At 27.1% G+C, this 22,651-nt stretch overlaps 5 protein-coding genes across 12 annotated transcripts; 2 read left to right on the top strand and 3 right to left on the bottom strand.

The window, feature by feature from the left end:
• Positions 1-2,239, top strand: LOC122499144 (putative E3 ubiquitin-protein ligase UBR7). The gene is made up of 7 exons (XM_043607277.1): positions 1-318; positions 673-864; positions 957-1,106; positions 1,201-1,306; positions 1,384-1,574; positions 1,657-1,816; positions 1,904-2,239. Exons 1-7 carry the CDS (start codon positions 154-156, stop codon positions 2,056-2,058), a joined length of 1,119 nt encoding a protein of 372 aa, XP_043463212.1. The 5' UTR covers positions 1-153; the 3' UTR covers positions 2,059-2,239.
• An 88-nt stretch (positions 2,240-2,327) lies between these two features.
• LOC122499143 lies at positions 2,328-7,945 on the bottom strand. 5 transcript variants are annotated; one of them, XM_043607275.1, is made up of 8 exons: positions 7,927-7,945; positions 7,290-7,438; positions 4,451-4,648; positions 4,185-4,292; positions 3,606-3,822; positions 3,284-3,530; positions 2,867-3,063; positions 2,328-2,775 (listed from the first exon to the last, which is right to left on the bottom strand). In XM_043607275.1, exons 2-8 carry the CDS (start codon positions 7,401-7,403, stop codon positions 2,654-2,656), a joined length of 1,203 nt encoding a protein of 400 aa, XP_043463210.1. In that variant the 5' UTR covers positions 7,404-7,438; positions 7,927-7,945; the 3' UTR covers positions 2,328-2,653. The 5 variants fall into 5 exon arrangements, with proteins under 5 accessions (XP_043463210.1, XP_043463209.1, XP_043463207.1 ...); XM_043607274.1 differs by having other exon boundaries at positions 7,853-7,941; XM_043607272.1 differs by having other exon boundaries at positions 7,290-7,473; positions 7,927-7,937.
• A 3,049-nt stretch (positions 7,946-10,994) lies between these two features.
• Positions 10,995-17,297, bottom strand: LOC122499142 (DDB1- and CUL4-associated factor 11). The gene is made up of 10 exons (XM_043607270.1): positions 16,935-17,297; positions 15,226-15,328; positions 14,887-15,145; positions 14,661-14,807; positions 14,237-14,418; positions 14,073-14,165; positions 13,271-13,517; positions 13,051-13,203; positions 12,843-12,949; positions 10,995-11,825 (listed from the first exon to the last, which is right to left on the bottom strand). The coding sequence occupies exons 1-10, from the start codon at positions 17,012-17,014 to the stop codon at positions 11,661-11,663; spliced, it is 1,536 nt and encodes a 511-aa protein (XP_043463205.1). The 5' UTR covers positions 17,015-17,297; the 3' UTR covers positions 10,995-11,660.
• Positions 17,298-17,887: 590 nt separating this feature from the next.
• LOC122499140 (39S ribosomal protein L38, mitochondrial) lies at positions 17,888-20,060 on the top strand. The gene is made up of 6 exons (XM_043607267.1): positions 17,888-18,125; positions 18,441-18,569; positions 18,655-18,973; positions 19,057-19,227; positions 19,300-19,430; positions 19,504-20,060. The coding sequence occupies exons 1-6, from the start codon at positions 18,008-18,010 to the stop codon at positions 19,803-19,805; spliced, it is 1,170 nt and encodes a 389-aa protein (XP_043463202.1). The 5' UTR covers positions 17,888-18,007; the 3' UTR covers positions 19,806-20,060.
• LOC122499141 lies at positions 19,798-22,365 on the bottom strand. Of its 4 annotated transcripts, none has more exons than XR_006301308.1 (4): positions 21,827-22,012; positions 21,602-21,754; positions 20,871-21,528; positions 19,798-20,608 (listed from the first exon to the last, which is right to left on the bottom strand). XR_006301308.1 is itself a non-coding variant. In XM_043607269.1 (3 exons), the coding sequence occupies exons 1-3, from the start codon at positions 22,267-22,269 to the stop codon at positions 21,229-21,231; spliced, it is 456 nt and encodes a 151-aa protein (XP_043463204.1). In that variant the 5' UTR covers positions 22,270-22,365; the 3' UTR covers positions 20,615-21,228. The 4 variants fall into 4 exon arrangements, 2 of the variants coding, with proteins under 2 accessions (XP_043463204.1, XP_043463203.1); XR_006301309.1 differs by lacking the exon at positions 19,798-20,608 and having other exon boundaries at positions 20,615-21,017; positions 21,098-21,528; positions 21,827-22,013; XM_043607269.1 differs by lacking the exons at positions 19,798-20,608; positions 21,827-22,012 and adding an exon at positions 22,267-22,365 and having other exon boundaries at positions 20,615-21,528.
• Between the last annotated feature and the right edge of the window lie 286 nt (positions 22,366-22,651).

The following is a 22,651-nucleotide window of genomic DNA, read 5'->3' as shown; positions in this document are numbered from 1 at the left end:
ATAATTTTCAACTTTCTTGAATGTTGGTGGTGTGTAAACAACAACAGTTTAGTTTCGGAAAATTAATTTTATTTGCTTACAACTCGAGAAGAAGAAGTAAGGACGTATTTTATTAGTAGTTTCATTGAAGCAAATTTGTTGTTGTTTTCTATAATGAATTGTCAAGAAGAGAATAGTTTAGCGGAAAAATCGATGGAACAATATGATGATGATAATTCTGTAACTATGATTGATGTTCTACAAGAGGAGAATCAACTGGAAGAAGACGCGAATGCTGTTTTAGGACCAGCTGATGACAAAAACTGCACTTATAGTCAAGTATTAAGTTTTTATTAATTTAATTTTACTATAATCAATACAAATTATAAATTGAGATGTTTCAAAAGTAATAAATATGAGAAAGTAGTACAACAAATTGTGTGTGTGTAATAAAATTTTCTTTTTCAAATTATTTCTCTCAAGTATTTAAAAAGAATAATACCTATATTGAAAAGAAAGATTTCATTCATTTGCATATTTCTTTAGGTATAAAACTTGAAAAACATGTGCCATTTATTATATTTATTTATTAAAATTATGCACCACTATTTCAACTATTAGGATATACAGAGAGAGAGATTGCTTTTTTTTTTTACACTTCGAATTGGAATTAACAAAAATAATTTTATTTAGGGTTACATAAGGCAAGCACTTTATGCTTGCAAAACTTGTTGTTCTACTGGCGGAACACGAGCTGGAGTTTGTTTGGCTTGTAGTTTACATTGTCATGAAGGTCATGAATTGATTGAATTGTATACTAAAAGACATTTTAAATGTGATTGTGGAAATTCAAAATTTGCCAATAATAAATGCAGTTTATATCCGGTAAGTTAATTCATAAAAGAAAAAACATTATTTATTGTAAAGAAAATTTGAATGTATCTAAATTAATTTGGTAATTGTGTGTGTGTGTGTAGGTAAAGTCGAATTTGAATGAAGAAAATAAGTATAATCAAAATTTTGATGGTGTTTATTGTACTTGTATGAGACCTTATCCAGATCCTGAAGGATTAGATAATGATGAGATGTTACAATGTACAATTTGCGAAGATTGGTATCATTCCAAAGTAAGAGAATATAAAGAAGAGAAATTACTTGCAATCAACTATTTAAATTCAGTCCATATTAATGATTGTTTTTTTTTTTCCTTTTTATATTCAGCATCTTGGACGCTGTAAGCCCGAAGAAAATTCATATGATGAAATGGTTTGCGACATTTGTATGACAAAAACTCCCTTTTTATGGAATTATGCGCCAAAATTGTCAGGTAGTACTCTATCAATAATTTTGTAATTATTTTTAAAAAAGTTTTTTTAAATCTATAAAAAAGTTGAATTTTTTCAGTAACCAAAAATAATGATATTGATGAAACAATAACAAATGAAGAAAAAGTTGAAGTGGAGGAGGTAACTTTAAATAAATGTATGAAACCATCATCATCATCATCAACAATCACATCTAAAAAAGAAGAAGGATGTTGTTTCTGGAAAGAGGGTTGGAGATCTTCTTTATGCACTTGCGAAGAATGCAAAATGGTAATTGAATTGTATAGTAAATTACTTGCGCGCGCGCGCGCGCGATTGACTTTGTTTTTATTAAAATTATTCCATTTTTTAGGTCTATGTGGAAAACAAAGTCGAGTTTTTAATAGATAAAGAAGACAGTGTACAAGTGTACGAAGAATCGGGTAAAATAAAGAATAGAGAGTCACATTATGAGATGGGAATGAAAGCCTTGGCTTCTCTGGATCATGTACAACAGGTCACTGTAATTGAAGGTAGATATAATGATGATAATAATGAAACAAAGGAAATTTTCCATTCAACACATATATATTTAATCAACTTTTTAAAAATTATTATAGAATACAACAACATGAAAGAAAGATTAAAAGAATATCTACAAAAGTTTGCAGACAATAAGAAGGTTGTTCGAGCAGAGGATATTCAAGAGTTTTTTTCTGAAATGGAACCACCAAATAAACGTCAAAAAATTGTAGTACAAAAATTCTGCCGATGAAAAAATAAGGACATTTAAAACAAAAAAAATTTTATACACAATTTTTTGTTTGCGAAATACGACAAATTTAAACAAATATTCAATTATTTAAAAATTTCAAATTAACCGTAAATTATAAAATGACACAAACTGTTTACGCTTTTTAAAAGATTTTAGAAATAAAATATTCATGTATAATCTATAGTATTTTTTTAAAAAATAAAATTGAAATTTTTCATTACGTCAAAATAATATACTGCCTCCTCTTTATTGTTGTGATTTGGGTAAACTTTTTAAATTTTCTCCTTGCAATATATTTCTTAAATCTTTTTTTGATCGAAATATTTAAAAAAAAAAAAAAAATGACAATCTCAATCTCAATTGCACGCAGTGGTAGCAATAATAAAAGAGAGAACAATTTTCTTAATTATAATACTTTAGTGTAATTTTTATTTTTTCTAATAGCCATACAACTTTTTTTCTACATATACACACACACATAATGTATTTGAAATGTATTTATTATTAAATTAAATTGCAATAATATATACGTTAAAGGACTTTTCGCACTATATGAATATTAAAAATAATGTCTCCTTTATATTATTATTGTGTGCTAGTCGTCGCTTATTATACTTTTTTTCTTATTCAGCTGAAGCTGCATAACTAATATAGGCTCATTGCAACTTGGTTTATCTGTGTAAATGGACCATGTCTTCTCAATACAGTTGAAGATTCCTGCGCGACAATGTTTTTTTTTTGAATCAAGTATATGTATAATGGAATATTGTCTAAAATAAAAAATCAATTCAAGAGATGAAATACTCACCAACGGCAATAGTTTTAACATAATCTTGTGGTCCAAATTCTTGAAATACTCTATATTCATTATCTGTTTGATCACTCAAGATATTAATGACGTCTTGATAATTTTTTGGTGGAGAGTGTTTTTGTATTGCTGCCATTCTATGTATACTGCTGTCTATTATCACGCCTTCAACTTCGGGTACTTTTAGTCGCATATACCTAAAAAAAAAAAAAAAGAAGAAGGAAAATCATTATGATATCTTTAACAACAATGAATTAATTTTTTTTTTTTTTTTGATGAAAACTTTTACTATTCGTAAAATAGCTTTTTTTCTATTATATTGCGCACACGCTCTCTCTATATATTAAAAACGATCAAGTTTGTATATAATTTTAATGAGAGTGATATATTATTTTATCGAATGGAGCAGCCAATTACTTGTTGCAATGATAAATAGTTTCCCCAGGACTAGCTGTTAATATGGAAAGTTGTGATTGTACTGAATCAGCACCACTTTCGACAGGTCCAACTTCGGCATTATGAAACATCCTATCCCCTTCTTGAAGAAGAAAGGTCATATTCACTGAAAACCCTTCGGCTGCACCGTAACCATAATTTCTTAAAGTTTGTTGCGCTTGAACGAAATTTTCAACTCCAAGAAGAGATCGAGATATAAAATAACGAGCTAAAACGACCAAGTATTTGATAATTTAAAAAAAAATTCTTTAATTTACATTATAAAAATTACGCAATAACTTACGAGTTTTGCCTGATCTAAGGGTTTTTGCACTAAGAGTATTGATACTATATACGAGACCATGATGATTGTAACCCATTGTGTAGCCTGGTAAAAATCCAGCATAACTAAGAGAAGTAAATTTCTCTTCCTTGAAACCAGATTCAATAATGTGAGCATCCACTAAATACCAATGATTTAGTGTTTCACTCAAAGCATCCTCATTGTGGCCTAAAATCTCCTGTAAAATATTATTATTATTATTATAATTCTTTAAACCATATTTATTATATTGCAATTTTTTTTTTCTTTTATTCTTCTTTTCGCAATTTTTTTCACACAATTTGACAAAAAAAAAAAAAAAAAATTAAAATGCCATGCCTAAAAATTAAACATGAAAATGTTTGATTAGAGTCGCAAAAAACAATATTTTACACTATATGTGACGCTCCACGAGAAAAGGGACCTTATGACAAGAGTAAATAAGGTCCCTTTTCTCGTGGAGCGTCACATATAGTTTTAAATTGAAATAATCTCGCGCGCTCGCGGTGCGCGAAAGACAATTTATTATTAAAACTATAAGCTGCAGTTTTATATAAAAACCTGTCCAGGTTGATTGCAAATTATTGAAGAACAGCCTACAGGTTCTTTAACTCCCTGTTTGCCTTCCACCACATTTGGCAGAATATCATCCAGATGCATTAAAAATAGCTGAAATTAATATTAACATCTCTCTTTTTCATCAAATCTCAATTGTTTTAATTTATGTTTTAATTTTTCTAACTAAATACACATTCTTATTGTTATGCAACTTTCAAGTTCTCACTACGTGACTTTTATACAAATTAAATTAGGCACTATATGGTTACCTTATAAAATGGCACTTGAGCGCCATTTGCAGTTCCTTCTATTTCCTTGATATAATGAGGAAATTGTTCTTCAACACATGCCAAAGTTTCATCATAAACTTTTTTCCCATCTATACTTTCATATAAAGGTAAATATGTGTCGTTTAAAGGACAATAGTTTTCCACGTAATCATGAATAAGCTTGGCAAATGTGCGCCCCTATAAAATAATGCGAAAAACATATATTAAATAATTTTTAAAATTACGTGGAAAAATATTATACACAAGTAGAAAGTAACATAATAATTATATATTCTATTATAGGCCAAACAATCAGATCTTTATAAACGTAATATATGTATGGCTTTATAAATTTCTTTTAGTGTAACATATATATATATATATATATATATTATACATTATCAGGGTCGCCGCTATACTCATGTATTAATAACATAATTAAATGTTTCAAATATAATAAAAAAATTTTTTTTTTTTGAATAATTTTATAAAATTTAATTGAAAATAATTAATTTATTTCATATGTATTTTGTTAGAACAATTTTTGAAAATCAACTTTTTTGAAGAATTTTAATTCGAAATTTGGAAAATAATTGAATTATAAAAAATTTTAATGAAATATCTTTAATTTAAAAACGAAAATTAATGAAAATTAACTTTTAATTTTTTAAAATTCAATATTTTCAGTATATTTTTAAAATTAGGTACATATTTCCAAAAATTCAAATACATACAAAACTAATAACAATTTAGAATGATTTTTAACATTTTGGAGAAAACGCAATCATGTTCAAAATTTTTAATTAAAATTCATCAAAAATTATCTAGTTTTTTTAAATTATGCAAAATGGTCCTGTTTATAATTAAAATAATTCTTCAAAAATTAAATTATTTTAAAAAGATTTTATCAAATTTTAATTGTTTGAAAATTTTTCAAAATTGTAAAACTATTATCTACTTTCTAAAATTATTTAAAAATATTTTTAAAAAATTAATTGTAAGAATTTCTTTATAATTTTTAGGGTTCCGTACACCTACGGTGTATCGGCGGAACCCTATTGGTGAGACTCTGTTGTCCGTAGCCAAATCGTGTCCCCCCCCCCTAGCGGCTAAACTATTTGACCTAGAGAGCTCAAATTTGGTACAGATATGTATTTTCACACGTAGATTACAGGAAAAATATAGAGAATGTGTTTGGAGATGATGGTCATAGCGTTGTCAAGGAAATAACAAGATTTTTGGCCAAAAATGCATAAAAAGTGACCATCCCCCCCCCCTTAACTTCTAAACTATTCAACATGGAGGGCTAAAATTTGGCATACTGGTGTATTTTATCGTGAATATTACAGGAAAAATATAGAGAACTTGCTATGTATTAATGTCCATAGCGTTGTCAAGGAAAAACTAAAAAAAATTTTGAAATTTTTTTTTTTCTGCCATTGCAGTGCGAGTTCAACTCGCACTTGTCCAATTTTTTTGAAAATATTATACCTTATTAACTTAAAAAAATTCTATGCGGAGAGATACACAGTTTTTATAAAAAAATTGAGTTTTTGTATTTAATAAATAATAATTGAATTCTAGAACAATTTTTGAAAAATTATTTAATAAATTGATGATTGATTCAAAGATGAAGGTTAGTTGAAAATTGTAGAAAATATAATTGAATTCAAGAAGGGTTATAATTGTAATTTTTAGAAATTATTAAAACTTATAAATTTTACTCATTTTGCGTATAAATATTGTAAAGGGGGATAACATTTTTATACACAGCGATGTATACATTATTCTACAATTTTGATGCAAACTCTTGAAAATTATGTTTATTTAAATAAAAGAAAAATATAAAAACACAAAAATTTATAACATATAGTATAACAGTTGCGGTATACGCATAGAAAAGCCGCACTTTTGCGCAACACATGCGACAAGGATTTTTAAGCTTAATAACAATATATTTATTTGAAAAAAGACTTGAAACATTTCAATTTTATAGCGTAAAAAGTAAAAAATTATCTTTTTTTCATCCTGCACTTTAATTCAAGTATTAAAAGTTCTGAAAACAAATAATACTGTTATTATGTAATATGCGCATATTGAAAGATAAATTTTCCTGTTTGAGAAGAAGGAAAAATTAAATCAACCTCGCAGTTGATTAAAAATTTGAATGCATAAATTACGTAACTTAAATTATTACAATTTCTTAAAACATATGTTATTGTCAGTGTTTAGAAATAAAAATCAGACTCGAAAAATATTCTCGCGTTTTATATATTCGCCTTTATAGGTGAAATATATACGCTTCTTTTTTTTTTAAACATGAATATTACTAAATTGTTGCAGTTTAAGGGGGCTTTTCTTTTTGGTACAGAATTAGTAAAAAAAAAAAAAAGTCTATTTTTAAAAATATGTATTATAGTTATTGCAAAAGTTTCTTTTAAACATTATGCTATACATATATATATATATATATATATATATATATATTACAAGAAGAGAATGGAAAAAATTTTATATACATACGTTTTTCACAAAAAATCGCAAAAATGCTGTGTTTGTGGGTCAATTAAATCGAATCGAATGGTGCATATTTTGAAAAAAATGTTACAACATTTTTTTTCTTTTGCATACGCCTTTATAAAAATCTTTTGGGACAGTAATTTTATGATATGGTATTAAGAAACATTTTATAATGTAAAGAAAAGGAAAATCAATTTTTTTATCATTCATCACATGCACACTTTTCTTAAATCATATTCACCTGCTGCTGCTTTAATATAAACAGAAAAATTTCAAATTTATTTACCAATTAATCTTCAAAAAATAGACATCTACTTACTATGTCAAAACCGATTTCATAATGCGTTCCTCTCACGTAAATAATTGGAACTGCATTCCTTCTGCCAATTTCTTTGAATTTGTCCATATCATTTGAAGATTGAATTGTATTCATAATTTTATTTAAACGAAAATCTTTATCTATTTGCGCTAAATTATACATTAAATTATCTTTGATGATTGTGCTCCAATGTAAAAAAATTAATTGAATTATGTACTTTATTATTATTATTATTAAAAAAGAAAAGTTATACTTTATTGATTAATAATATATTTTTGTGCGTTTTCTTTTAAAAACTTTTTAAAAGATGACAATAAGTATCATTAGAAATAATTTCAAACAAAAGAAATTGTTTTTCATTTTTAACTTGAATTTTTTATATAATAACTTTAAAAAATGATTATACAAATTTTATTATAAGCCATTGACTTACTGCGCGCGTACTGTCCAAAATGCAATTATTATATAATTTTATTTTATAAAAAAAATTCAAAATTGTTATCAAGTAATTAATGAAGTGACAGAAGATTAGAAAAAGTATAATTAACAAAAATTTTTTTTACATGAAGCAAAAGAATTTCGAAGAGGAAGACTAACAACAACAATGCAAGACTAAACCTAGACTAAAAGTATATACCTGGTTGGAGGTTGAATAGGTGACTAGATCAGCTACTTATCGACTTACATAGGTTGTGATATAGCCTCTCATTTACGCATATGTATCATATGTACATTGTTTAACTATATTAGTCTACTTGGAAATATTATATGTATGTATGCATTTTAGTGAAATATTTACTGTTTTATATGATTATACTATATATATATATACATATTCTCATAGACTTGTAATACCATAATATAAAAAAATCATCAACTTGGAACAATCATCTCATTCTGAATTATGTCACTACAGATTATAATCAATTATTATAAGAGGTATACGCAGAGGCACAATATTTATAATAATGACGATTATAATTGCATTTCCATAATTGTAACTATATGTGATTTTATATATATATAGGTATTGTAATATGAAGGTTATTATTGATATATTTGTTCTTATTTTTTAAATAAATAAATATAATAAGAAATGAAAAATCCTGTAAAGTTAAAATGGAAATTTTCGTGTCCATTAATTCTTCAATACTTTCATGGAGATTTTTTTTTACAAGTATTATAAATAATTGTACAATAAAATTTCCATAAACATTATCATGTAAAAATTTTTCTTTTTTAATTTTAAGCTCTAAAGAGCATAAATGTTCAATAACATATAGATCAGAAAATGCATCCTTAAAATCTCGGCAAAATTAATCAAACATACAACATACTTATGTCAATAAATTTCTTAAATATACTATAAAAGATTAAAATTTTTTTTTTTTAGAATTATGAAAAGTGAAAAGAAACATTGAAAACTCGATGCGGTTTATAATCAAAGATTTATAAACAATAGATATATAGATATATAGTTATTATAGTTATGTGTATGTCTGTCTTGCATTAATTTTTGATTCCCGCTTGGATCAGATATATATACTTTTTTTTGGCCCCTTGAAATAATCTATACTCAGATCGGGATACAGATCGCGTCCTCATCTCCTTTTATTCAATAAGAACACATGCTATATATTATATCTATATATTAGAATCAACTGCTTGCAAAAAGTGATGAAAATGCTATCGATAGCATTTTCATTACTTTTAATTTATACGACTTTAATTCTTTCTAGTTATTTAATTTTCCAATCATCAGATAACTTGTTTTTCGCATTTTAATAAGAAGAGTTCTGCGGTCACAATAGCGGAGCTTTGTGGATCTGCTTTATTACGCAACTTTTATAGCGCGCGGTTGAAATGTAACAAGTCTCATTACTTTTTTTTTTCTTTTATTTAATTAAAACCAGATTTTATTTTACATTTAATTTGCTGAAATAATTTTTCATAGAATTATTTTCATATTATAGTAAAATTTAGGAATAAAAGAATTTGAAAGTTATGCTGTTTGTATAGTTTTTGTAAAATTTGAAAATTTAATTATATATACTATGTACATAAGAATGCAATGATTTTAATAAATTTGATTATCATCGCGTGTGTGATAGGTATATAATTCAAAGTGCACTTTACATTCTTATATTAAATGATGGTGATGTAAATCAAAAAGCTATATTTATCGTATTTTTTATTTTATTTTATCAGAGTTGTTTTAATTAAAATATTTATAATTCAATTGAATATATTATTAATTATATTTCGAATTATTGATATAGGTTTTGGTTTGCATAATATTATAATTTTAGAATTGGAAAAAGGAGCAAACAGATCCTCAAATTAAGGTTATTTTTTGTAAATAAAAATAAAACTAATTATTGATATACCTCATTGAAATTAATTATTATTTTGTTATAAGGCAACATTGCCTAGAAATGTTATAATATATAAAAATATAATAATAATTATAAACTATGCTCTCTAAATCTGAAATAGCAACATCTATACAATTCCAATTAGCGTATATAATATATACTCTATGAATTAGTGAAATTTCACTGATTATTTTGCGTATATACGGTTTTTGGAATCGTATAGTTGTATATGTACTTATCGCTGGGATTTGGTGAAATTTCGATAATTCAGATTTAGAGAGTAATAATTTTATAATTATTATGTTCTCACATGGCGGACATGGGCAATGTTGCGTCACCATATTGCCATATATGGAACATTGTCACATTATTGAACTCAAATGATATGTGCGTGTGCGCTATTTGGGAATGTGCAGAAATTTTCTCTTTTCGAACCATCATCACTGCATGCAAACTCAAGTTGTTTCAGCAAAAGGCCTATAGATAGTTTTGTTAATTATTTATCCGACATTGTTATACAGTTGAAAAATTTTAAATTTACTTTTTAAAAAGTAGAGCAATATTTTCATACAACTTTTGTAATTACAAAAAATCAAAATAAAAAATGTTCACCAATATTATTTTTGTTAGAAAGGACGCAAAATATTAAAATGTACATATTCATAATAATGTAATTGACCAAAAGAAAGAATTTATTTCCATAAAATGTAACACGCAAAGATTAGAGTGTACATATAAAGTTACAAATCTTGTTGTTCTAAAAATATCATGTTTTTACACTATATCTTGATACTATATAGTGATAAGATGCCAGTCATATTAATTTGCAATTTAACTGTTGAAATGTGATGAAGACAAGTTTATATCTATTGATGCGTAAAACACTTTCAAAAGATTAATAATTATCAATCTAAATCTCGATAATCAAAGAGTATAAAGAAGAAAGGTTTCTTCTGCATGAAACCCTGCAAGTATGGCCTTGTCGTTGCGCCGGCTTCTATGCTATAAAAGAATGTTATATATATATTTATTTTTGCAACTTGAAAACAATCAGAAAGGAAAAAATCAACCATATTGACGCAAGTTATTAAATTTTGCTTTTTATTTTTTTTTTTTTAGTTTTATACGTATATACATTACTAAATTTATGCATCATTTATATATACAAGAAGAGAATGTAAAGATAAAAATTTTCAAAAAAATGTTTTTTATAATTTAAACAAATTTATTTTTAACATTTCTTTAAATATCCCATTTGTGCAATCGAATTGAATTAATTTTTTACTACAATATTGTAAAAAATGTTCAAGTAGGAACAAAAAGAATAATATTTTTATAAATATATGTGTCGTATTTTTAATAGAGTTATTATAATACCATTATAATTATCACAAATGTCCATTTTATATGTACCTGTTTCATTAACTAAAATTAAATTTTTATGTCCGCTTGGAGGATAAAATGTTACTATATAATACTAATTTCGTCGAATCATCATTATTGGTTTCAACATTTTTTTTTAATAAATGAAGAAACTGAAAATTTTCACTACAATGAATATTTTTTCTCCAAAAAAATTCGAGATTCTATTTACAAAATTATAATCACCTTAATGAAATTTGAAAAAAAATTATTCAAGTAGACTAAAGTTTACAACCTTCAATTTTTATTATGTATTGTATTGAAAATTAATAAAGCATCAATTATAAAATAGTATTTGATAATTTAAGTAGGAAACTGTAGATGAAAATGACTAATTATAAATATTTTGTTTATACGCTTATATAATTAAAGTTATTTAAAATCGTTTCAAACATTTTTTATATTAAAAAATGAAAACTAATTATCTTTGTATATACTTTCTTAACAACATGAAATGTCTTTAAATAATTTAACTGAAACAAAAACAGTCTTTTGTAGTTCTTCTTCTTTTACATCCCAAGTTGATTTTTTAAAAGGATCTCAAAACTCTGTAGAGATTCTTAGTTGATTTTTCCTAACAAGTAGTTGTATTTTTCGCTTTTTGAGCTGCAATGCGTTGACTACGACGCAAAGTTCGCGGTTGAGATGATTCTATATCACTACTATCTTCCTCACAATCTGGAAAATCTAGGGAAACTGATTTACCACTGTATCGCCATCTTCCTATTCCTCCATCCCACTAATTTGAGAAAATAAAATATGTATATAATGAGAATATACACTTTTCTACAATTTAATTTGAATTTAATTTAAACTGTTTCAAATTTATCCAATTGAGATTCACACACACTGAAAAAAGTGCTGTTGAATCAAATAGCTCTATGCTATTGAATTTCCCGTCATTAATTCATCAACACGTTTATTAGTCGAAAAGTATATTGCTTAAAACGAAAAAATGAAACTATTTAAATTAAAAGTATGCTACTGTAGAATTAATGATATTAGGCAAATTGTTTCTGTAGTTTATCTATATACAGCAACATAATAATTTATTGCTTCTTTGACATTTTTCATTTGAAGCATCCAATAGATAAATTTGAAGAAAATGCATGTAAATTTAAATCAAATGAAAAATTTTTTGCTCTAAAGAAGCGTGCTCTGGAAAACGAAAGCATATATGCTTTCGTTTCAATGAGTGATGCTATTGCGGGCTGCCTATAGCATATGCTATAAAAATAAGAACACTATGTATTTGAGACATTGACAGGTACTAAACTTATTGAAATACTTACGCTCTTGAGATGTCAATATAAAAAAGCATAGGTAATTCTTTTAATTAATTAACTACTAATTAAATGTAAATTGCTTTACATACTTATAATTATGAGAAAAATCTCGAGCACGGTATTTAACTACAAAGTAAGCGCTCAATGTTGTCTTATAAAGGTGTGAGAATTAATTATAGTACATAAAAAATATGTGAACCAAAATTTCCTTTTTTCAATTTATCGTTGTGGTATATATCTTTAACCTTATAAAAGAATTAACAGTATGGTGTTATTAAACCGAATCTATCAATTTGAGAAATATGCTTTTGTTTCAATGAAAGTGATACTATCGAATCATTAGAATCGATGCTTTCAAAACAACAGCATATACGTAAGGCAGCCCGTTATGATACTATTCAATGAATCAAACCCATAATTATGTCATTAATTCAACAGCATTTTTTTCTCTGTGCACATACACAACTTACCGATGTAGAAATGATTTCTTGATAATTCGGGTGCCAACTTACGTCACGTACACAACTTTTGTGTCCATTTAGAGATTTAACAATACCTCCAGTTAAAACATCATAAACTAAACAAGACAATTATATTTTTAAAAACATCGCTCTCTCTCTCTCTCTCTTCAAAACAACTCAATTGATAATTTCTCGTTGTGTGTGTGTGTGTACTTACTGATGACACGACCTGAGCCGCAACCAGTGTAAATGTATCTTTGTCCTGTATGTGCTGGAGAAAAATGACAACGAATTAAAGTTTGAAGAACTGTGTGTCCTCGATATGTCATAATGCTTGTGTCCCCGTCCAACATATTTTTTGTTTTGTACACTGAAAAAAGCACTTGTTTTATAAAATTGTTTCTTATTCATATTCGCGAAACAGAAAGATAAATTACATCTTTTGGGAACTCTTTGCCATCTGTAGTCCCAATTTTGATTAGCCACTGCTTTCTTTGTATTCATTTCACCATTATGATCCGAGAAGGCACGAACGTCCCACAATTTAATGGTTTGATCTTTACTATTCGTTAGTAAATGTCTACCATCTCCTCGTGGATCTATAAATGTTATTCCATCCATATGACCTGCGAGGATTCCTACAGAATGTGGATCATTTTCACTCAACATCCTTCTGTCCCACACCTAAATCAGTAAAAGTAAAGTATGATTTCATTGCCTATACTTTTTTCGGGCCTTTACACTCTCCTCCTCAACATCATTACTACTAAACTTTTCCAACTCACAAACTTAAATAACTCTTTAAGGTCCCTACAATTTTGCGGCTGCAGAAAACCTACTTCCCGAGTACAACCGTTGGTTTTGTTTTGACGTCGAGTCATGAATGTACATTTGGATAGTCATCACGCAAATGCACAAACATAGCCTCGGCGTGTTAAACCTCCCGTTTTTGATATATTATCTCAATCAGCGAAAAAACCGAGACTGTAGCGATTCACGGAGAGCGCGCGATTCAATCCATCCAAGTACTAACCGCGCGCTCAAATGTGCTTATAACCTCCGTGATCGCAAGCCACGGGATTCCGCCAACCGAGCTATACCATCGCGCGGTTGTTGTTCCTAAATCAGTAATTTTAAAACTTGTACAAAATTTTTACATATTACTTTTTTCTTGCAATTTGGCTCGCGTTGCGCAATGCGCATAAAAACACAATTATTCATTTCTTATTTTCTCATTACCTTACACAATCCATCATCTCCTGCACTGTAAAGAATTTGTGAAGTATTATCTGCAAAGGAGACACTATTTACATCGTCTTCATGTCCTTCAATCTAAAAATAAAAACCAATATAATATAACAATGATTAATTTAAACATTTTTTTTTTTTTTTTAAATACAAACCCTAAGAACACGCTGTTGGCATTCCCTGTCGTAGACGTAGAGAAAGCCATCATTTCCACCACACAGTATCTCACGACCATCACTTGAAAATACTAAGGAAAATATACAAAATCTGCGCTCCAATGGTGATAGATAAAGAGTTTCTTGTGTATTTGAGTCTCCAAAAATTGGACACATGTAAACTGAAAGAAAAAAAAATACAATGTGTAAAGTAAAATTTTTAATTAGTGGCATATCCACTATTTGTTGTTGTTGTTGTTGTTGTTGTGATACATGGAAAGCAACAAATATTTTCTTTTTTTATGATTTTGATAATTAGATGCGCAATTTTTCACATTTGAATATATTTTTATAGAAAAAAAATTGTTAAAATTTATTAGACCATTAACCCAATTTATTATTTGTGTATATAATGATCACATACGATTTTCCGACCAACTAGAATATACAATGTAATTTCCATCAGGACTGAATGCTGTGTCTAAAATGCTCCATCCCACATCTCGAGCTGATATTTTTTTAATTTCTGTGAACTCTCCATTATCAGTTTTATATAACCTAAGGTATTTATCTTTGAAATAGAAAAAATTAATTGGTTAATTTTTGTCACCAATCAGCGAGTATGACAATAATTCTATTATATAAATTACCTTGACAAGCTGTAAGAAAGAACTTTCCATCCGTTGAATAAGAACCACAAAATGCTTTACTACTATATTTTGCGACTTGGTCCATTCTATTCGGCAAATAATTGCTTGAAATTTTACATCTTTGTCCACAACTAAAAGTTGAGCCTAATTCTCTTCTCTGTAACATCATTGGTAGACCACCACCACCACCACCACTACCACCAGAAACTTTATCTCCAACTCCACAAGCCTCTTTTGTCGTCAGACTAATTTCACTTTTCTATATTATCGAGATTAAATAATCAGTTAATTGATTTATTAAAGAGAGTATTATAAAAGAAAAAAACTATATGTACTTACATCGAGTCTAGAAGTATTTGGTCGACTAGCAACGCGAGGAGGTCTCGCAGTAGAATATTCATCAGAGTCATCATGTTCCTCTGAAATAATATGAACTTGACCACTGTAAAAATAAAACACACAACTATTATTTTTAAATTATAGAAAGTGAATTTATCATTCGGCAGTTATATATTAAAGATGAAGAAGCTATCAATTATTATTTTTAAAAGTAAAATGATTATAAAAAATTATTTTCCATTTTGTAAAAATATATACATACAATGTTTTTAAGATTTAATAATTATTATTTTTTAATTAGATTAGATAAACGCAGTCACTATTTGCCTCGTCGACGGGCCATATAAAATGCTCCTTTTTTTTATTTGGCCTGCCAGCTATTTTTTAATATTTCAGAGCGGCACAAGTAATAAAAAGTAGCATTTTATTTGGCCCGCCAGATGAGAAAATAAAAGCGGGCCAAATAAAGAAAGGTATATTATTTGTCCCGTCACATGTGACGGGCCAACATATTTTTCATTATTTTGATATAATGAATTAATTTTTTTTCACTTTCAAAATGTAATTATCAACATTTTGTTTTGTTATTTAGAATTTAATTACATAACATCAAAATACTTGTGTTTTTTGAAAAACTATCACTTTTTTGTTTTTTTATTAGCAAATTCTAATAATCCGGCTTTAGACTAACTGAAATAGGACGAGTTTACATCTTCTTTTTATTGGAAAAAAGTCTTCATTTTTTCTTTGGGGGTTGAGACTAAATGTTATATTTTTAAAAATCAAATATTTTGCTTTCATTTTGTTCAAACTCCTTCTACTTAAAAAACCAATTTTGGAAGTGTTAGTTCGATTGAACAAAATATGGATGAAATAATTAATTTTTTAAAAAATATAAAATTTAATCTCAAACCCCTAAGCTCCACCAATTTTCAAAAAGTATTTTTTTATTTATTGGTTCACTTGAACAAAATGGAGAATATGTTAAATTGAAAAAAAAACATATAGTTCCAACCCCGAAAGAGAAAATGAATATTTTAGACCGCAATTAATTGAAGATCGCTTCTTTTTTTTAAGTATAGGAGGAGTTTGAGTCTTATTTTTAATGACCAGAAGTCTTCATTTTTTCTTAAAGGATTGGGATTGTATGTTATATTTAAAAAAAAATTATTTTCTCCAATTTGGTTAATCAAACTTACGAAAAAAAAAAAAAAAAAAAAAAAAAAAAAAAAAAAAAAAAAAAAAAAAAAAAAAAGAGTTTGAACAAAATGAAGTGAATATTAGTTTCAAAAAATATAATATATTTCAGGTAAATAAAAATAATTTTGACCTGTGACGGGCCAAATAATATACCTTTCTTTATTTGGTTCGCTTTTATTTTTTTCTCATTTGGCGGGCCAAATAAAATGCTACTTTTTATTATTTGTGCCGCTCTGAAATATTAAAAAAAGCTAGCGGCCCAAATAAAAAAAGGAGCATTCTATATGGCCCGTCGACGGGCCAAATGGACACGGCGTTTATTTAGATAAATGCAATTTTCTAAAATCTTACTCTAATGAATAAACGTTAAATACCAAATAAAAAAGTTGTTTGTTTTTTAAAACTATAAGATAATTATTACACACAAGTTTATAAAAATCAAATATATTTATAAAACTCAGTTGGCTCATTTTGTCAACAGATCATCATTTCTCCTCCTGCGAACAAACCTTTGTATTAAATACTGCAATATTGCAGCCCACGCTGGTTCTTGATAATAATCCATTTCATGGGAATTGCTGGCACCCATATGATTTCAACTAATATATATATATATATGTATATTTTGTTTTTAAAGAAAAGTTTCTTAAACTTTATAATATATTGTCATATGTCAATCACGATTTAATAATTAAAGGAAAAGATGAATTTTTAAAAGGTACTTTTTAAAAGTAAATTTTTTAATATTAATTGTGATAAACTTTAATTAATCTCAAATTAAACACAAATATTTTTTTAAATAAAGGAAGAAAAATTTAATTCCTATCTGAAATTTTTGGTTATGTGTATATTTTAAGGCCTAAGCACAACTGATTCAGGGATGTGACGGATGTGAAACAATCGCATTCATTTTGAGGTCCTGTTCACAATAGCACTCTTCTTCTTGGTTCTTCTTGTTGAACGGAACGTATAAAGGCCAACGCAGAATAGATCTGTAACCGGAACCGCAATCGTAAGCGTTACCGTAAGAATGAGTTAAAGAAGGATAGGTATATTGTTTATCCTTCTCTAACTCATTCCTACGGTTACGCTGACGATTGCGGTTCCGGTTACAGATCTATTCTGCGTTGGCCTTAGGCGGTGTTTACATGCTTGCGTTCGAACGCTGCGTTTTGCGTTGAATAATGAGATAGAGAAAGAAAGACATATACTTCTGTTCTTCTTACACTCACTGCTCAACGCAAAACGCAGCGTTTGAACGCAAGCATGTAAACACAGCCTTAATTGTAACGAAACATGCCAAGTTGTGCTATTGTGGACACAACTTAATCTGCAAATTGCCATGGTAACACACATAAGAGTAAGAGAGTCAGACAATTCAAATTATATATATATGTTTTCTCTCCCTTTTGCAACTGTGTGTGACCTGTGACCGTGCCATAAACATATCAGAGACAGATAAAATTTCTCCGTATTGTTCCCAATCCCTGGCATGTCAACACTTTTATTAAATCTGTTAAAAATATAATATATAGTGTGTATTTGTTTATTATAAATATTAATATTAAAATTATACACAATTATGTCAAAACGACTGTTTCATAATTTGCATAGTTGTTTTAATCAACAAATTCGATATATGCATCGAATTTGCGGAAATGCACCAACCATTGCTAGAAGTTTAAATGACCGGCTAAGAGGTTAAATAAATTTAAAGTTTACTGCGTGCGCGTTTATTTGCGTGAACAAAAATGTATAATTATAATACATCTCTTATTATTATAATATTAAAATGCATTACCTATACGCATACATTTGCTTTTATTATTAATAATTGAATTTAACTTTTCAATTATAGAAATACACAAGTTTACCATTTAATAAATTTGTTTTTATAATTGTTACTATTCAATACATTGATCACAAAGAATTATAATATTTTGAACAGTTCTTTCTAGAATACTTTTTGTATTCTCCATATGATATAAATGACAAATATTTATTTTCTGTTTTAGAATTAAATTATCGCGATCCAGAAATACACTTTAAAGTTGATATAGGCTTACCTATTGTCTACAATAAAGAATTGAGGGGTGAGAAGGTTAATGAAGTTAAGAAAAAAAATTCTGCGCTACACGCAAAACGTAAGTTTTATACTGTTTCACATTTTTATTCCAATAATAATTTCCTTTTTTTCATTTGTCAATAGAAATTAAATTTGTTTTTCAGTTGATTTGAGAGTTGCCAAAAATGATTGGTTAAAAACGACAGCTCCTTTAGAAATTCGTAAAATTGCAGAGCATTATGGAATTTTCAATGACCTTTTTGGGGATGCATATTTTCATCCTACAATTCCTCTAACTATTGATTATAATGTTAAAGATATGGTAGCAAAAGTTTCTCGAGGTAATTTTATTACGGCAAGAGACACTTTGAATGAACCAACAATTAAATACAGAGCAGAACCAAATACTTTGTGGTCTCTTCTTTTGACTACTCCGGATGGCAATTTGTCAAAGTCAAATCTCGAAATTTGTCATTGGTTCATGTACGTACATACATACACACACACAAGTTTCACATTTCAAAACACTATTATTTAATAATCTAATATTTTTCTATTTTCATTAGAGGAAACATTCCTGGAGATTCAATCGAAAAAGGTGACTTGATGTTAAATTATATGAGACCCATTCCACCTCGTGGTATTGGATATTGTCGATACATTTTTATATTGTATAAGCAAGACAAAAGAATTGACTTTTCAGAATATAGGAAATCACCACATGAGCAGCATTTTTGGTAAGAGAAAACTTTTGATCAACTTCATCTCTTTTGCAGTTGATTCATTTAAAAGAATATTTTGATTTATAGTTTGGTTGATCGGAATTGGAATACATTGGATTTCTATCGTAAACATCAAGATTACATAACTCCTGTAGGTCTTTCGTTCTTCCAAACAGAATGGGATGCAAGTTTAATAGATTTTTATCATAATGTTTTAGGCAAGTATTTTTATTTTCAAATAGTTTTTATTTTTATTATTATTATCATCATCATCATCATTATCGTTTATAGAAATGAGGTCACCAAGTTTTGAGTATGACTTTCCGAAACCATACATTAAACCACAAGTTTGGTTTCCTGTTAAACAACCATTTAATATTTATATGGATAAATACAGGGATACAAAAGACATTCAAAAACAATATTTTATGAAGAAATTGAAAACAATTCATCCATTTAAGGAAGACAAAGGACGCCCTAAATATCCAAATGCTATTCCTTATAAACGAGATGAATACATCCCATCATGGTTAAAACTTGAAATGAAAAAAGAACGTTTATCACAAGGACGTTACAGAGAGGTATTTTCGTAAATTTTTTTTTAACAATATTTATTATTTTGTAAAGAGAGAGAGAGAGAGAGAGAGAGTTTATGCTCACGGTACTCTTTCACACACACACACACACACACACACACACTGCCTTTGAGAATAAAACAAATAGAGAATACAAATCACACAATATACAAAATAGAACTTTATTACAAATCTTTGAAATTGGTAAAACTAGTGATAAATAATTTTATATCATATTTTTATGGATTTTTCATATTAAACGAGTTTCAACAAGTTGTTTACTTTGCTTTTTTATATATTTTCGAGTTAAAACATTTGCATCTATGATTTCGTATTCATCATTTTCAAAAATATCTACAAAAAGAAATACATTTCTTTCAACTTACTAGTGAAAATAATAATTTGATATTTTAGATATACATATATATATATTACCAGTTGATTCTTCTTTACTAGATTTTAATTTATATTTTTTTAAAAAATCCATCTTTTCATCGAAATTTATATTACTTAGCATCAAAGAAACATTTTGAATTACTCGATCAATCATCACTAAAAAAGAAATTAATTTTTCTACATGGTTTAAAAATAGTATTTTATAAAATTAATAATCTCTATAACCATCATTCGTATCCGCAGTTTCTTCTTTTTCATTTGTCTTAAATTTTTTTACATCCATTATAAAATCAATTATACTTGTTAATGCTCCTTTTACTTTTAATAATAGTAATTCTTGAACTTTTCTTAATATTTTTAAATTTTCTTGAGACTCTTTCTTCATTTTTATTTTTCCAAGCATATCTAGTCTTCTTAATTTATATCTTTAAAAATAAAAAAAAAGAATATAAAAACATTAAAAAACACTCTTTAAAAATAAAATGGTATTTCTATAGTAAAATGATTTAGATTTAGTAAACAAAATTTTATAAATGAAATAATCATAATTATATGGAAAGTGAATTATACCCATTCTACACAAATCCTACAATGGAATATTCTACACATAAGAAAATTATAATTTTTTCTCTATAATAAAATGAAAAACTGCTACTACTTGATAAAAAATTTTCATTTTCAACTTACTGTTTTACGCTTAAAGTCATTGTCTGTTGAAAAGCATGAAGAATCAATTGAGCGTGTTGTTTTTTCTTTATTAGTAAATCATTTTGTTCTTCAATATATCGAAGGTGATGGAAAAGATTTGTATTTTTTGTCAACTGCTCTTCGGGTCTTAAAAATAATTTGGTACATACATTCAACAGAATGAATTAATGTGCTATAATTAGTTTTTAAAATTTTCCAAAACTCACCTAGGAAGTAATAACTCAATGGATTGTTCGTGAAATGATTTTTTCACTTGAAGAAATACTTTTTCTAAAGTTTGTATTTGTTTTTCAAGTTCTTCATTGTGTGATTCCTTTAATTTTTCGACTGTATCATTCTACAATGTGTAATTAATAATTGACAACAAATCACCAATAGGTAAACAATTATAAATAATTAATATGACCTGAATTAGCGATTGAGCAAATTCAACTTGTACACGGGCAATTTTCAAAGTGCGTTCTCTTTCTATCGTATTCATTAAAATTCCCTTGGCTAAATAATTATATTTTTGACGATTAGTATCCAAGTTCTCAGCAGCCAACTGTCCCATCAACGTTGTATTTAATATTAATTTGCTCTGTTCTTTCTGATTTGTCAACATCTGCCTAGAAATGGTATCGTAATAAATGGCATCCTAGAAAAATTAGGCAACATGTTATTATTAATATATGTTAATAATTACTTTATAAAATGTTGTTGTTGCAAACCTTTTCCAATATTTTCAACATTGATTCATAAGTAGTACGAATCGATTGAGCTGCATTGTGTCTTGCCATCGAGCGTTGACAACGAGTGAGTATTTTGTCAGATACTTGGTTTTTTTCTCGATTAATATTGTTATTGTTGGATGCAATAGCCATCTACAATTTATAATTAAAAGATAAATTATTATCAACAACAACAGTTGTTACAATTATTTAAATCAACAATACCTTTAATTCAAAAATTTTTTTCATTTTCAGTTTTTTTCGATAACAAAGTTTATTTAATTGCTTTTGTTTCAAACAGTTATCTTGGAAAATATGCACCAAAATTTCCTTAAATAAAAGAAAATTTTTAAATGCAATGTAATAATGTAATAGTTGAGAAAAAAAAGAAAATGTTTTGTTATACTGAAGGAGATGAATCTGTTAAAGTTAACAATAAATCCTTGTGCCCTTGAAATAATGTTATCAAGTGTTTTTTATTTCCATTAATAATAATACGATATTCATTAATATCTTTGAATAATAATTTTGAAATTTGTTTACTCTGCTTCAATATTATTGACGATTTTTTATCTCGATCTAGTTGTAGATGATTAAGAAAAATTTATAATTTATTTTTATTTACAAATTAAACATTTTTCTTGAATATTATAATACTTGCATACCATTTAATCTAAGAATTCGGCGATAATGTTGTAATTTATCATTTGTAGTCCATTCTGCAGCAGCTGCTGTCATTTTGTTATTAATTCTAATAAATTTTGTAAAAAGATATTTTTTTGTTATCAAAAAAAGAAAAAAAAAATGAATGTCAAAATTTTAAAAAAGTATTTGAAAGAGAATTTTTTATAATTATGTATTAAATAGAATAAAACAATTGAAATCTGAAAAAATTAGGAATTTTAGGTTGTATAAATTTTTTCAATTTTCACACACTGTCACTATACATATAAATATATATTTATGAATAAAAATCAAAAAGTTTGTCAACTTGATATTTTTTAATACATTATTATAATAATTAAGGTTTGAAGCGCTTGCGCTTTGCTC

Source organism: Leptopilina heterotoma, unplaced genomic scaffold, assembly GCF_015476425.1.
Source record: "Leptopilina heterotoma isolate Lh14 unplaced genomic scaffold, ASM1547642v1 Lhet_166, whole genome shotgun sequence".
NCBI classification, from domain to species: Eukaryota; Metazoa; Arthropoda; class Insecta; order Hymenoptera; family Figitidae; genus Leptopilina; species Leptopilina heterotoma.
The sequence above is the reverse complement of the archived record's forward strand: the minus strand, read 5'-3'. Positions and strand labels throughout refer to the sequence as shown.